We start from the raw sequence: 17,000 nt of genomic DNA, 5'->3' as shown, positions 1-17,000 counted from the left end.
CCTTTTAGAGGCGTGGCCTTGTGGCTACGGAGTGTGTAACTGAAGGTAACACCAGCCAGAGTGACACACTGACAATGCTGAAAACAGAGGCTGCTGGACCTTTTTGACAGTCACTAGAAGCACATTTCACATCATACTCTCTTTGTGGTAAGCTAGTGGTTCAGAGCAGCTAACTCTCCGGTGTCTGTGGGTGTGTGTCAGGCTACGTAGTGGGCCACAGTCTGCGAAGGTGTTGTAGGAGGACGTAACCTGCCTTCAGATCAGCCAATAGCGAAATTCAATTGCAATAGCCAGGTTTCATATAGTATAGGGAGGTCAGTGTGCATATTTATAACATAATATGTGGGATTCAAATACTTGATAGTATATATCAATGCCTGAATTAATCAACAACACTATTAAATAGGTTTTCATCTTAAAAAAGTGGTTTAGGGGTTCAGTTACGCTAGAACTACTCCTGGAAGAACTTTTACATAATTACAATTACATAAAGCACACATGATGGAGATTTTTGGAGCCTAGTCAGAACTTCTTCCCTGACCTTATTCTAGTCCTAATCTAAAAAAAAAAAACCTAAACTTAATAGAAAACATGTCTTAACTCTTAACTGGGAGATTTGCCCATAACACATCTATGCACAAACACACACACACACATTTGCATACATCTGTGCTCATACATACACCCATTTATTAATCATCATATTCAGCCACAACAGCTGCAGAACATGTCTAACAAAAACAGTTTTAATTCTAACCACAATATTTACTGTCAAAAATAACTTAAGATCAGGCAGTATGGGATGCTTTAAAGTAGCCATTATTATACTTTCATATGATGTATATCAAACAAAAAAATGGGTTCAATCACAGACTAAATACACTAATGTAACCGACTATTCAGGAATACAACAAGATAATAACAGGATTTTGGATGTTAAATATAATCAGAGGGTGGAATCACTCAGTCAATATACCGACAGACCAAAATAACGAGTCATTGGGGTCAAAAACCATACAGATCATCACAGGACAAAGAACTTTAAAAAAACTAAAAGCCCTTGATTAGAATTATTTTAATGGCACAAATTGGAAACATTTTACTCTTGACACTTGCCTTTTCAAACAACCTTTCAGAACTTGGTGTCAGTTTTTTTCTGAATTAGACCCTTTTTATGCAATAAAAAGCAATCCAAACAAGAATTGACATCAAAAGCTACGTAATACATTATTTAGATCATGTCTGGCTTTTAGATCCTGTCAGTCCCCATACCTACAGCTCTGTATCTCCTTTCACTTCTGCTTCCTCTGACAGACAAGCCTTTTTTGTTTTAAACTGCGATTCTAAGGAGAGTCGGCTGAAGTGCAGAATCAATCATTCGGGGAGGCGGTGGATGAGCTTCTTTTTTTCCCCCTCATGTTGCTTTCATTGCTGTTCCAGGAGAGATTGGTAGATTTCTGATTTCAGAAATCGCGGATAACAGTCGTTTTCCATCAGACCATATATCTGTCTCTGCGCCCTGTCGAAGCAATTTGTCCCCGGCTGAGAGATATTTTCACTGATTTCTTCTCTCGTCACACAGTCAATGTTTATCTGTGTTCAGAAAACAGCAACTTTTATTTTACTTATGACTTCTTTCTGTTTGGAGATATTTTACATTATCATGCCTGTTCAGAAAGTTAACTGTGTTCAAATAGTAAAAAGAAAAACAACTGTGCAGCACTGAGCAACAAATAAAGGAAAGGTGCCCTATAAACATTGTATTTCATTGTAAAAGTGAATGAAACCATGCAAGAGTGACAGTGACAACAAACAAGCCTGCAGTTGAGGCTGATTTGAAGTTGCACAGTTCTCACTTCATTCTCGTCTCACTAAACAAAAGCCATACCTGTCTGGGCGCATCAACTTGGACAAACTCTGCATAGATCCTTTTGGCAGCAAGCGTCATTTCTGTCTTGTTGGTAATTTTCCTGTAGTCCTTACAGGCCAGCCAAAATAGAAGGTTCTCCTCGCTGTATTCTGTCCTCAAGAAATCTTCAAACACCAACTGGCCAGCTGCACAGAGGAAGCACAAACTCTTTGAAACCTGGAGAGTTACATTTCAATTATTCAGCAGACATTGAATTAGCCTATGAGGATTTTAAGGACCTGGCCAAACTCTCTGGCTGGGCTAGCCATATAATATCATTATCCTGTGATATGAAGACAGTTGGCCTCATAGAAGAACACTTTTGTATTCTTATCCATACTTTTCAGATGAGGTTTTCCAAGTCTGATTCACTCTCTTAACTGCACAAACTTGTCTTACATTGCTTGTTTCAGCCCAATGAATGCAAGCTGTTCATGAGGAGGTAGTTTGTGTGATTTCAGCTTTTGCATGATACTCATCAAGTACAGCTATTCGGTCAGTGGCCCTATGCTTCAAAGTATGACAATGTAAGTACCCCTCTAGCATCAGTTTTGCATGTGCAGGGCTTAAGTCAGCAATAGTAAATATGCAATATTCGGTTAGACTTTCAAAATAAAGCTTTAGGAAAAGTTTGTGGTTCTGGTTAAAAGAAGTATGTTAGTTACATAAGTTAAACATACTACATGGGATTTTTAACTGATTATGAAATTTCAATTTAATAGTGATGCCTCTATATGACTGACATTATTCCTCTTGAAATCAATAAAATGAGGCAGTAGAAACATTACCACTACATGTTCCTTGTAGGGGCTGTAAGTTGAGTTATGTTACATAATGTGAAGTAATACTTTTGGTTTTACAGGGGACACAAACAGCCCTGTGTTTGTTTTATCTATCCACCCCAACGCCCCCCAAACAAAGACATTCTCACTCTATCACTTCCAATCATCATTAAAACATTGCGCTAAATGAGCGTGTCCAGAAATGACACTAATGGGGTACTTACAGCATCACAGTTTGAGACATAGGGCCACTGACCAAGCTGCAGTATTTGACTGGTTGGGCGTGAGAACGGGCTGTCGACATCTCAAAAATGTTCATATAAGGGTTTCCTTTTGCATTCCGTTTGTGGCCAAATTTCATTCACAACAATGTTACCATAGAGTATTGAGACTTTCACACTGCACTGAAATCAGCAGACAAGTTTAGCAGTGTCAGTAGTGGTATTAGATGACCCAGAACAATTAGAAAATATAAGTAGGAAAGATTTCAACAATGTGTCATCAGAGCAGCGCTGTACTGTGACAGTCACACTCATAAAGACAAAGTGGTTTGAGGAGGATTTTCTAATAACTACGGAACTGTAAAAACTGCTGTTGAAATAAGCCAATAAAAATCACAAAATCTGTCGATGACGATGATCTTGTCAACAGAATATTAAGCTTTATCTGACCTTTCAAATGCAATGGAATGACCTTGCTTTGCTGTCTTCTTTGTCTTGTCTTTATCAGCTAATGGACGTAACTCAAGTGTCATCATGTGTACAGTAAGTTCATCCCTGATTGAAATGTGGCTGGAAGTTGAGATAATTTTGTCAGACACACTGATCCCAAGCCATGCTAAAAACTTGTTTTCAACTCCAGGAGGCAGCTCATTTGTGTTTTCTCCGTATTTTGTCTCCAGTTTGTTTTACCATAAGATCTCTGACCTTGTGCTTGTTAAAGGAGGACCTTGTTTACTCTAAACTGTCTTCTCGCGGCTGGAAACATAACACATTTGTGTGCATGGGGACATAAAATCATGTGGCAGTAGGTTTAAACTAACCTGCTCGTTTTTAAAAAGTCTCCGGTATTTTAGGAGAAAAACATAATAATAAAGGTTAAGCCATTCTGTTATCTTTCACTCACATTCTCGCTTCCTCAACATAGTCCTTGTTAGCTCAAAGAAGCAAGTGAACAAAGAGATGATGCAGCAAACTGCCAGGTATTGTGGTGCATGTCTGGAGGCGCTTTTAACTTCAAAACCTTCAAAACCAAACCCTGCATCCCAATGTGCGCTGCCTCAACATCATATAATTGCACACACCTATATATTTCTTGTTATCTTGTCCTCACACCCATTACCTTTTTGTTATGGGAGTATTCATGGAGCTGTGATTCTAATGCAGGTGTAAAATACTTAGAACGTCTTCTGGGAGCACAAACAAACAGCTAACTGCGAGCACCAGTGTTATTCACACAAATTGTTTCACATAAATCACAGCAGGTTCTCTGACAGTAATTGACAGGAAACAAAATATTGTCCAGAGGCCGCTTGTTCCCGTCTATGAATCACGCTCAGCCCATATCTGAGCTTTCAATCATAACAGTGGTGACTCTTTAAAATCGCACGAGATGTAAAGGTATATGAATGGCATCAGATTGCAACTGCCACGTGCGCAATTTATTATTTGCTACTGTTTACCGATTTGTCATATGTGTCACTGCATTCCTTTCAAAGGGAAATGGAGCAACTGGGATGCGGGACAAAATGTATCTTCTGGAGGACAGTTAATCTTGACGCAGGAGACAACAGGCTGAAATATTACAGATCAGCTGAATTCATTTCAGTAAAGTAATGAGAGAGGAAAGAGAGAGAAAGAACCCATCTGCCCCTTTTAGTCATTTTCAAATAGAGGCCGGGACAGGTAAAAAGCCATCAGTGAGTGCCGGCTTTATAAATGAATACGTGCAGACTGGAATCACCCTATCTACACTGGCAGCCCAGATTAGGCCTCTTATCTCTGCCAGTGTCATCCTCCTTAAATATATCTCTAAATGGTTTTGATGAACTTGAAGGAAGAATATATCCTCCATCCTCCCAAAGAACCCCATGGGCAATTCAAGATGATGTGCGGGGCCGAACAGCAGAGAATTGTGAGGGTGAAAAGAGAGGACGGAGAATTGAGAGAGGAGCGTTTGACAAAAGAGTGAGAGGAGTAAATCCACAAGTGAGCTTACTTTTACACTCAAGAAGATGGTCGAGTGACTCTCCCCATGCCACAACATCATCAACAGGAGTCCTGCAAGGCAAAAACGTTTAAAAAAAAAGTCCATCTTGTCAAACAGGTGATGCACATAGTGTGTAAATGAGTTAGTCTTAACTTCACCTTAAAATCCAAAATTGTATCTACTTATTACATCAGAGAAACTGATGATTAATGGTTCATCTGTTGAAGTTTTAGTTAAATGTCATTTTTTATGAACTGCTATAAATCAATCATCTTGTGAATTTATTAAAAATACGGACAGCTACCTAATTTTGTCAGATTTACAATCCTGGAGAATGAAATTAATGACAACTCACATCCTAACTGATATTGGCTTCTAATTGAATACCAGGTTACCCGACCTCGGTCACGTGAAAATAGATCATAAAAATTGCAATGAAAATATATTTTCTTTTACATTAAGAGGTGTAGTGCTATTACCAGAGCGCAAGTTGAAGCTTGTTGCAAATGTAATGTAACCACTGTTGCTACAGTGGCAAGTTTACATACATTAGTCATCATGAATAGTTTCATCATTGTGAGAATATTATGTGTCAGTAAGCCAAACATATACCTTATTAGCACTAGGCGATAGCATGGATGTATAGGTTGTAATTAGTGTGGGATTTAGAAATAGGTGAAAATACACAAGTAGTTTGTGTTTTGAATGATTTCATTTATTTTTCTTGTGCCGAGCAAATTAAGCTGCATTAGAAACATCAATCCTGAGAAAAAGTTGCAGTGCAGGAAGAGGTCGAGCTCATCTAATGGGCTAGGAAAACACAGCTGAGCCAGCTTTCATTTACTGCATTGATTGTGGATGTAGCACAAGGTAGTTTTAAATTTTACAGGCTGTTTTTTTTCTTTGCTAATGCATCACAAATAATGAACATTCAGAAGAGTGAATGAGTGAGTGAAAGGATATTTCACTGCCCTTTTGTCTTTACTACAATTCTCTGTGCTGCTCAAAGGCTCCTGGCAGCTACCTCAACTTTTAAGGTATAATGTTTTTTTGCATGAGTTGGATAAGTCGAATCAACACAGCTTAAATGTCAACATGACAACTTTGACCATTACATTTGTTTTCACTGGGTCTCTTTCATACCATGTGCTTTAGTAATAATTTGATCTTCAAGTGCTTAAAAAATAATCATGTATTTCAGTTTAAATATATTTATGTATTATACAAACTGCGAATATTCTATTTTCTCACTTGGACAAAAAAATATTAATAATAATATTTCTATATTGGTTGAACCAAAAATGATCACCCCTTCACCTCTACAGAGTGTTTTAGTATCTTTCAGTTTATTGTTTGGGTTTTACAGCCACTGTTTTGCTTCAGTCTCACTATAGTCTCAAGGTGGAGACCAAAGCAGAACAGAAAGAAGAGTGAATACTGAACGTTGGACATTTACCCATCTCCAGATAACTGCTAGTGTTGCTAGGTAATAACGTATCAATGCTGTGTTTACATTTTGTTCTGCTTCCTCCAAGTGGTTAAAAATTAAGAATTAATGCAGTTTTAAGTCAAATTAACGTAATAAACAGCTATATTACAAGTAAAAGGTCTGCCTTCAAAGTCTTATTTCAGGAATAGTACAGAAGTATAATCTGCCAAATGTACTTGATTTTCAAAAGTAAAAGTAATCATAGAATTCTCTTTTTTGTCAAGCTTTATTATTACATGCAATTGGGTTATAATTTTGTACTATCGACACATTAAACAGCATAATGTTGTACTTGGTTGAGGTGGCATTGATATTAAGTGCAAACACATGTAGTGGTATAAAAAGTGCAGTAATTTCCTTTGAGATAGTAGTACATGAGTAAATGTACTTGGTTACTTCCCGCAACTGTACATAAGACCATAATTAAACGTTTGTCTTTCAAAGGGCACATACAGTAATTTGATGGTTAGTTGATGGTATAATAAGGTTATATTATCATAATCATCATAATAATCCACTATATTACAATAAACAACTGTGGGGACTGGGTTCTATACTGAAAATCATAATTCTGTATATGTAATTATAGCTTGTCTGGGATGAGTTAGATTTATGTGAGCATGGTAGCCAAACTAGCAGTATCATCTTGTCATTAGTTTACTTGTTTTCAGGAAATCCTAAATTAGATGGAAATGTAATGATCCCTGTAGGGAAACTGGGTTGTGGCAGCAGCGGAGAATCAGATAAGAATAAGTCAGAGCAGTGAACGTAATACAAGGAATTACAGCAAGTGAACATGCTGAAAAGTGGAGCAGAGAAATAAGCATCTGCACTGACAGACTCACAGGCTGGAGTGGCTGTGTAAGAGCTATTCACATTATCTGATGTGTCAATGAGATAACTACTGTACAGAATATGTCTATGACACACACACATATATATATATATATATATATATATATATATATGCATTGTATGCAGGAAGATACAGCAGCTTATAAATGTAGAGAAGTATGTCATTTTTATCTCAAAATTGTGGTACCTTCACAGAATTCTGCCAAATCGTACTTTTAAACTGTGTGGATGGATTTAATGATAATCACATGGCAGGAATTTTTAAAGAATACATGTTTTTATCTTATCTTCATAAATACATCCCCAAAAAAATAGACCTGTAGACCTAAAGCTGTCCGTGTGGTGTTGTAGTCACATGGACATGAATGACTACAGTAGTTATCCCCAATGCCAAGCCAAACCAAAAAGTGAGAGCTCAGGTTGCAGCTAAGCCTTGCCAATAAGGAATTAAGTAATGCTAGTGTTGTAGATAATGTTTTACCATGCTTTTAAAATCTGTATCTATCTTGGGAAACACCTTGCTCCACTTAAGACAGTTTTACACATTCACAAGCTGTTAATTTAACTGTTTATGTAGTCGTGGTCTACCAAAAACACACATACCAAAAGGAAAAATAATCCCATGCCAATATCAGGAAGTGTTATGACATTGAGCCAGCAGCAATGGGCTGACCTTGCCAGCTAGTCATCAGCACCAGTACCTGGAACATGACTGCTCGAGGCAGCACAGTCCAGCAGCCTGCCTCATCAAACAAACACTGCTGACTGGGTGTCACACAGTTCTTTCTGCTGTGACAGCTGTCCAACTGACTAAGAAGAACTGACTAGTGTTGATGTGTGCATGGCTACACAGTCTCAGTGATAAAAAATATCTTTTACAGACACTAAGCCATAACTTCATCAACAGATTTCCTGTTTTTTTTTTTTTTCACCAGATTTGAATGTACAGAATCCCATTCACTTTTCTAATTATGTTGCTCATTCGGTGTTAGTTTGTGTGCGACAAAGTGGCTTAAAATGTCCTTGAAAAATAAAGATGAGCAATAAGATATGCATTTACTAGCCCTTACTTGACCTGTGTGTGAGTGTGTTTTATTTTCAATTAAATTATGTGCTTACTACCTTTTAAGAAATGACTTAAAGACTGAAAGTGTTACCTTTAAACTTTTTCCCGAAGACAGTCGGGAGAAGAACGAAAACATTGAGAAAAGTTCTGATATAACTGATGCCAGCAGCGTCTACACTAACCTTTATGGGATCCACCATAATTGTTTAACCAACACTGTCTTCTCGCTGCATCACGCCTAGCGTCCACCCCCGTAGCTGCCAGAACTTCCTCAAAAGACACTGATTGGTCTGGTTCCACTCTACTGGCTACAAACAAGACTGCAGCCGGGCAAGATGAATTCTCACGTGAATCTCTGATTTTGTGATGTTGCGAGCCCAGCTGCCTCGCAAGGTTAAGCTACTCCATGTCCTTGTGGAAAGCCTTGTTGGTTACTAAACGAGGCCGATGTGGCTATTAACAGTTGTAGGGCGCATTCATGTATCATGTAATCAGTATGGAAGCTGTAAAGAGGGAACATTCAGTGATACAGATGACTAGGGAAGCACACATTGGCATGATCAGCGTAGGCTACTATTTTATTGTGTGATTTTTTTTTAACGATTTTAGATATTGTTCAAAGCCAGAGAACTGACAGTCTAAATGTCTAAATGGCTTTGAACAGATTTAGCTTACTTGCCCATGTACTGTCCTCCTACATCATGGAATTCCTAAAAAAAAAAAAAAAAAAAGGTTTGATGTTCCTCTTGATACGAAAAAACTAATTGCTTGAAAGTACATCGACTAACAAAGCTGTATAAAAAAAGAAAAAAAAAAGTTCTGACAGCTTTAACAGTGCAGCTTTGAACTGTACTTTTAAGTGATGCGTTATCAAAAAGTCCCTCAGAAGTAGGGAACAAGGCATCAGGGCAAAGGCTATCCTAATGCTCATTTTTTGGATTGCATCATATAGAGTGCAGAGCACATTCAGCTCAAAGAATTCTCACTCGTATTTGGACCTTTTTTCATGTTTTCTTAGGGAGGAAAGGAAGGAAGGGAAAGAGAGCTGGAGGCATACTGAGAAGCACAGAGAAACACACTAGCACAGAGGGAGAAACTTCCAATAAAAACTGCAGAGATCACAGGAGCCCCATCAGAAACACTTGCTCACACACTCGCAGACAAGAGAGAACCATCCGCAAAACACATCCCAGTTTTATTTTAGCAACATGCTTCTTGGCTGTGCAAGATCAGAGAAAGTCAGTCATTACTGAAGAACAAGGCAGACCGGAGGGGAAGTAAAACATTCAAAATGTTCAACAGTATCAAAATCGTCAGTGCCAGACAACTAGTTTGTCCAAAGTCTCAAAGCTTGAAGACAATTTGGAGCTCATACTTACAACATGTGTTTTCTGTTTCCAAAGAAGATTGAAGTATGTTTCGTAACTGGAAGTTGTTGAGCGAAAGTGTGCTAAACAGCAAACTCTGATCCTTAGCTGTTCAGGCTTCTTTTCCCCTACCTGACAAACCCTACAGGTACAAGCCCATACATGTTGGGTTTTAAGACAGGCAGGCCCAGGGTTTACACAAATGTCAACTTCCACTCTACTTATTTAACCTTCCTCCATCGAAACTAAGTTTCACGTCAGCATTTTGGCTGTGAAAAGCCTTATTTGTTTCTTTTCACGGTTGGAAGACTGTCGTTTCTGGAGCTAAGGACTGCACATCTTAATTAACAAGGCTTTAAGCAAATAATTAATTTACATTGCAAAGTAGAAGGAGATGGGAAGGCAAGTCTGTGACTAACCTTGCTCTGTTAATACTGCTGTGGTCAAAGATAATCATGCATCGCAATCGAGATGTGCAGCTCTCAGAGAACTGCGATCATTAATTTATGACAACAAATCAAGAATTCAACAGTTTTTCCTTAGCCAAATTGATTATCTAAGGACAAAGGGTGTTGTGTGCTGTACAGACTGAGGAGCTTCCTGAGGCAAATTGTGATTTGTGATTTTGGACTATATAAATACAATTTTAATTAACTTTGCTTGAATTCTGAGTTGGACAAAAGGTATAGTTGAAATGAGTTACTAGGATACAGTAATGTGGAAACTGGATTCACAAAGGGAAGAGTGAAGGAACATATCTCTAGCTAAAGAGTCCAATAATAATTCAACAACTACTTGAAGGTTGCATTAAGCCCAATTCAGACCAAAGACGACAAGACGAAACGTTGCAGGTAAAAGTGTGAATCGGCTGGCTCGGCTGACGCCTTTGATTGCAACTCAGTTTGTCAAATCTCCAGTGGCTGGTTTTAGAATGTAAAAAGGCATGCCAATTGGCTCACTGCGAAGTCAGCTGGAGGAGGGACGAAAGAGAGGATCACTTCATCAATTTGATAGTTTTCATAATTTCATCAATAAAATGCAACTGTAGCAAATAAGTCACAGTAGACAAACCTGAAAAGCCGGTAGGTGAAATGGAAGAACAGACATTTTTTGCTATGGAGACGATACACTATCTCATCTAGTTGTTTTGATGTGAACTGGCAGGGTTTCACAATGTTGCAGACCAGTTTCAACTTGTCTTTTTTGCACATCTTTGATCTGAACTGGGCTTTAGAAACATACTAGCCCTAGACAGCTAACTACTGGCTAGCTTGGTGAACAGTAAGCTGATCATAAAGTTATATAAATTCTACTAAATCACAAATTACCAAGCACAAAACAGCTGTAATAAAAAGCATACAGGCAGATACAAATATTTGGGGAGTAGATAAAAGAAGCATGTCAATATGGATGTAACAACATCAGTTAACTACTAGGTTATGATACTGTTCCAGTAGTGGTTGCTATAGCAACACAATGTTCAGATGACACTAACTGGAACTTGTCTATTTCTTGTCATTATTTGACTTGGACTGACATTGAATTTCATTTAGGTGGTTGTGAATAAAGCTCTTTTACTGCTTTTATTTTAAATAAGGTAAGCAGGCAACACTGGCACAATTACAAGGATAAGAAACACAATAGAGTAAGTGCTACTTAAATCTGATAATTATTAAAAAGCAGGCGCTCCAGAAACACAGGCAGGTAATGTGAATTTGGGGGGGGGGTTCTGCAAAATTCAAGGCACACTGCTTTGTAAAAGTAAAAAAAGGACCATGAGCACATTTAATCACATGGCTTCATGATTAAAAATTAGGCCGAGCATATTAGAAAACATCACTGGTATTTCTCAGGATTAACCATAATTATTCTTTTGTGATTTAATTATTATTTTTTTTATTTCATTAAAGGTCCCATTAAATTGCTATCATAATATAATAGGATCGGTTCCCTGTTGAAGCAGAACAGTGTGGGATCAATCTCAATCGAACGTATGGGCTATGGATTATGGAGAGAAAGGCAGTTTGATTTGAAAGGTATGATTGTTGAGAAATGTGTGATGACATTACTGGTCAGACGAAGGACAAAATTGTGGTTATGGGAAATGATGTATGATTAAGGGAAGGATTAAGTAACTTATAAACTTCAGTAAAGTTAAGGGAAGATCGAGGTATGGGTTAATAAAAAGGCAAACGCTGAACGCAGGTCTTTGACAGCGTGTGCATCCTGCATGAAAGTCAGGCGTGAAACGCACCGACCCAACAAGTCGACCTCGACTACATAATGGGCACACAACTTTCTGCACTGACACTTAAGTAGGGCTGTCCTGATTATCATTTTGTTGTTTGAAGCTTAAGTGACAATGACCCGTGAATATTCGAAGCTCCGAAGGTCTCCAGTCTGGAGTTCATTTGAGAAAAGTATGTGCTCTGAAGGGGTTGATCTCTCTCTCTCTCTCTCTCTCTCTCTCTCTCTCTCTGCACCGCTCTGCATGCACACTGGCTTGTCCTGCCCCACCTCTTTTCTGTCTCTCTCCCTGTCTGTTGACTTTCTTTGCCCAAAACACAAAACTCATGTCTTGTATTTTTCACACGTGATTCCGTGTTCACAACAGCATGTGAGTCGTGTATGGAGAAAGCCAGTTGTTAACCATGTTTCACCTGTGCTTGTAAAATAGGCTATCCACCATGTTTGCATCGTCTGTAATGCCAGATCATGTCTCTCTCTCTCTCTCTCTCTCTCTCTCTCTCTCTCTCTCTCTCTCTCTGTGTTTTTGTTATTACTATACCTGGGTGGCCTGCTCAAGTAAAGTCTATGAGGAAAACATTGCAAGTTCAGGTTTCGGCGGTAAAAGCTTTGAAGCATCTGGGTCAGCTTATACTCAAAGTTGGGTGCAGATTTGAAAGAATTCCAAAATAGATGTAATTCCTAGCTTTACTTTCCTGAATTGTACTGTATCAAGTTTTCCCACTTGTGTCCATAAATAGGGTAAATCTATGTCATCTCACATTGGACCTTTATCACTGTTGCAACCTCACTTTTAGATTCAGGCAGATAGCAGTGGTGTAGGGCTATTTATACATACAATGACTGCCTTGTAGACCTCTAAATGTATCTTACATGCAGTGCTTGGCAGGTATTGCAGGATTCTTCAGCATTTCAGAGTTGCACTACTAACCTCTGGTTATGGCACAATATTTCCTCAACATGTTATTAGAACCTATTTCCTTTGCATGAACCAGACATCTGTACAGGAATGAGGAAGCTTTTTGACCCAGTTCACACAGAACCCCCATAAGCATCAAACTCTCCGGAGACAACAAGTGGCAGAAGGAAGCAGATGCTCAAGTATCAGGGAGAGGTGGGGTGCAATGTCCTCATCTAACATTGAGAGAGAGAGAAGAGGAGAGGGATGGGGCTATGAAAATGACTGATGGGAACACAAATGGCAGAGCTGTGATCGGGAGGAAAGGCGAGGGGGGGGAGTGAAGGTAGACAAGGGACAGCGCTGACAGCTGAGCGGGCCTACCTGTCCGCCCATCTCTCGTTTTCCGTCTTGATTTGCAAGTCCTCGACGGGACACTTGCCGGGGCCGTCCTGGAAAACAAGAACAGGTGTCATAAAACACCGCTGCGACTGGGATTTGCATCTGTAATGACCCCACTGGAGATGCTGAGAGTATGATGTTCACAACAAAAACCTGTCAGATACACGCTCGGAGTGGTATTCATCACCAACTCAGCTGCAACCTATCCACGCACTATCGCTTAACGATGATGGAAAACAGCTTTTTTTGTCTTCTCAACACAATAACATGTTGTTCATCTTTCCTCAGTGTCCAACTTTGGGTTCATTTGTGGCAGAATCAGACTTACATGTTTAATGATTTTGAAACAGAATTTTACACAATACACCTGGTTAATACACTACGTAGGTATAGTTGGAAAAGATGTTCCTGAATGTGAGGTTTAGAAATTCAAACAGTCCCAGCCTGAGATACTCGCACATCTGAGCTGCCCTGATAACATCAAACATGTTTCATATTGCATCTGCAGGGTACCGAACAAGTCCTTTAGTAAGTGCAGATCACAGATTCAGCTCAAGAGCAACAGTCAATGAAAGCCCAGGTAACAGCGAGATGAAGTGGAATTGTAACAGTCTAGGACTATGCATGCTCTGCTTATTAAATATACAATAGGCTGTACTCTGTGTTATCTCACACTTATCAAAGTTGCAGCCTTTATTATACAATGTGCATGGAAAATGTCTGATCTGTCTTATACTGCAGGTCTCCTATTTGTCCACTGTTCAAAAAGTAAATTACACCGTATAATAACCATACCAACAGTACTTTAGCTTTATGCTACTCTCTCACTGGTGAAACAAACTTAACCATGGGTTAAATAGACAAACTATAAAACTTTAAAGGTCCAGTGTAGGTAACATGTATGATCTATTGGCACTACTTGAAAATGATATGTTTTCATTTGTGTATTATCACCCCTTAAAATAAGAATTAGCTGTTTCTATCTACAGAGGGAGCTCTTCTACAAAGCCATGTTGAACCACCATGTTTCTACAGTTGCCTAGAACAAATAAACCCAACACTGGCTCTAGATAGGGCTTTTCATGTTTTTCACAGCCTCTTTAGTATCACCTTAGCACTTGGATCAGTTGTTTGAATCTGCAGTTTCACCGCTAGATGCCACTAAATCCTACACACAATTGTTGACAATTTGAACAGAACTCTCCTGTGGTGCCTGTGGTAAGCCGCCATGGTAAAAGTCCAAAAGTGCTTTCTTAGTTGTTCTAATATACAAATATAAAAAAGGCAAAGCTACATTCAGTATCAGGCTAATAAACTTTTGCTTTACCATAAGCAGCCACAATTTACCATTCAGTTAATCGATAATTGATAGTTTCTCAATTTCCAACAGAAGCTGTTTTTGGCAAAAAGAAAAAAAAGTGAATCCATTGTATGCTACCTGCCCAACACTAAAAGGCAGATTGAGGAGGAGGTTGAGCCTTCAGCAGCATTTAGCTTGTGGAGACCAAAACAGAATAAAGAGAGTGAATATTGGACTTCCATTCGTCGGGTCATTTTTATACCTCAAAATGAATTCTAATGTTGGCCTGGTCTGCAGGATGCTTAAATAGGCAAATGTGTGCTAACATGCTTATCATTATAAGATAATAAATCAGTGTTGTATTTGCAGCTTGTTCTGCTGTCCCCATATATCCAAATATCCAATTAATGTAGCTTTAAATCCATGCATTATTGCAAATTGCATATAATGACAGTAAATTCTTAAGAGTAACTAATAGAATATATTCTTCTTTTCAAGCTCTGGACCTGAGTGGCTAACCTTGGGTTAAGTAATGAATCAGGACCGCTGTGAAATGTATTCACAACAATTTTCCCTACATTAAAATGTAGTACATGAATGCTACATTTTGCGTTTTAGATACAGCCAAGGACTTTAAATGTATTTTTGTTTTGTTTTTCCCGCGTGTGCGAGCTGCTGAAGGACATTTCCTCTCATCCGGCTTATGAGACAATGTACGATGGGAATATGATATAGCAGTAGTGGAAGGGGAGGACATCTGTTTAAAAATAATACATCAAGGTCTGTCTTAAATGACCCACCTTTGCTTAGAAGACCTTGATAATTAAACTACACACAAATGTTCATTTACATAAACCATTATTGTAAGATGCCAATAATTTGGTTGGTGAAGGCCATGGGAGGGCCATACACAGCATAATGACAACCTTGGTTCACAACAAGCTATTAAAAGCAATTTCACTTCATTACTTATTCAGGTACGGTAGCATTGACAATGTGAATGCAGCTGGTCATGGTTTCTCATGATGAAGTGCATCATGTTGACTTTCACTTGTGTAAGCTAATTAAGAGCACATACTGTATACTGGGACTCGCTATACAAAGAGCAAAAGTCAATTTATTTTACAGCCTAATGATGTGCATGATCAGAAAAGATACTAAAAATGAATACAAAGCAATATAATTAATGTTTTACATTACAGTCTTATGTGATAACACCAGTGACCCCACATTCATTCAAACACACAAAAAAAGGTCCAGTGTATAAAGTCTACTGTATAACCAAAGGATTAGAAAAGACCCATTTACAAATATTTGAACTGGCAACAGAGACTCACAGAAACAGGCTAGCTTACTGCATTTTAACCAATGGCAGTTCTTATTTGAATAATGCCAATGCAGCTCATGCATACATATTAGATGATTGACTATTCTCCACACATTCTTCTGACTTTGCTTGTCCCATCTGTGGGATTAAATACACACATACATACACCCATGGTATCTGTCACAGAGCCTGTGCTAACTCAGAAGTATTTGGACAGTATGTGTACTTTTAGCTTTGGGCAGTTTTTCAACGGTATGGGCTAGGCCCTTTTGTTTCAATTTAGAAAAACCTTAATGTTACAGCATAGTATAATATTTGAGGAAATAATGTGCTTCCAACTTTGTGCCAACCATTAGGGGAAGGCCTTTTCATGTTTTAACATGATCTCTGTGCACAATAGGAAGTACTTGAAGAAATAGTTTTCCTAGTTTGGTGTGGAAGAACTTGGGTGGGGTTGAGGTCAGAGCTCTGTGCGGGCCAGCCAGCACCTTTTGGATGAACTGGAACACTTACTGCAAGCCAGTGGCCTGTTTCACAAAAGTGATTTGTGAGCACTGCTTACACATCACAAATCGTAGCAACATCACGTTTCACAAATTATGGTTGCTCATATATTGCAGATAAATTATTTTACTATCCTGCAAATTTGGTGAAAAAGGTCCCAGGTCTTATTGCCCAATGTGCTCTTGTGGCTGAATGGGGCCAAATTATTGCATCTTGTGTAAAAGCTGAAACTGAAAGACTGGAGGCTGTTAAAACAGCAGTTAAATACCCATGGTAGTTGAACAATCACTATGGGTTTCATTTTTAAGTGTCTAGACTGTCCAAGTACTTTTGGCCAAGATATGTGCCTCATTAAGTAGTTTTGACAAAGTTCACTCATAGATGACATCAAGGAGAAGTAAATGTAGAGACTAGGGAAATTAAGGCAGCAAAATTTTAATAAAATGATCAATTTAATTGTAATTAACTTCTTTTAGAACATATTTGGTCTGGGATTTCAATTTCTAATCAATTTAATCTCCCTCTGTCTGTGTCTCTTTTGCTGTCTCTCTCTTGTTCTCTCTCTGATTACAGATGGAGAGTGACTCAGAGAGTTGATTAGCCTTCCTCACCCCTGTTTGACTGTGTCGACCCTATTCTCTAATTA

General features: G+C 38.6%; 1 protein-coding gene across 2 annotated transcripts; it reads right to left on the bottom strand.

The window, feature by feature from the left end:
* Nucleotides 1-662: 662 nt before the first annotated feature.
* On the bottom strand, nt 663-9,852 carry LOC127350692 (regulator of G-protein signaling 21). 2 transcript variants are annotated; one of them, XM_051377524.1, is made up of 5 exons: nt 9,689-9,824; nt 8,985-9,019; nt 4,909-4,970; nt 1,889-2,055; nt 663-1,593 (listed from the first exon to the last, which is right to left on the bottom strand). In XM_051377524.1, exons 2-5 carry the CDS (start codon nt 8,990-8,992, stop codon nt 1,426-1,428), a joined length of 405 nt encoding a protein of 134 aa, XP_051233484.1. In that variant the 5' UTR covers nt 8,993-9,019; nt 9,689-9,824; the 3' UTR covers nt 663-1,425. The 2 variants fall into 2 exon arrangements, with proteins under 2 accessions (XP_051233484.1, XP_051233485.1); XM_051377525.1 differs by lacking the exon at nt 8,985-9,019 and having other exon boundaries at nt 9,689-9,852.
* Nucleotides 9,853-17,000: the final 7,148 nt, after the last annotated feature.

Source organism: Dicentrarchus labrax, unplaced genomic scaffold, assembly GCF_905237075.1.
Source record: "Dicentrarchus labrax unplaced genomic scaffold, dlabrax2021, whole genome shotgun sequence".
Classification (NCBI taxonomy): Eukaryota; Metazoa; Chordata; class Actinopteri; family Moronidae; genus Dicentrarchus; species Dicentrarchus labrax.
The sequence above is the reverse complement of the archived record's forward strand: the minus strand, read 5'-3'. Positions and strand labels throughout refer to the sequence as shown.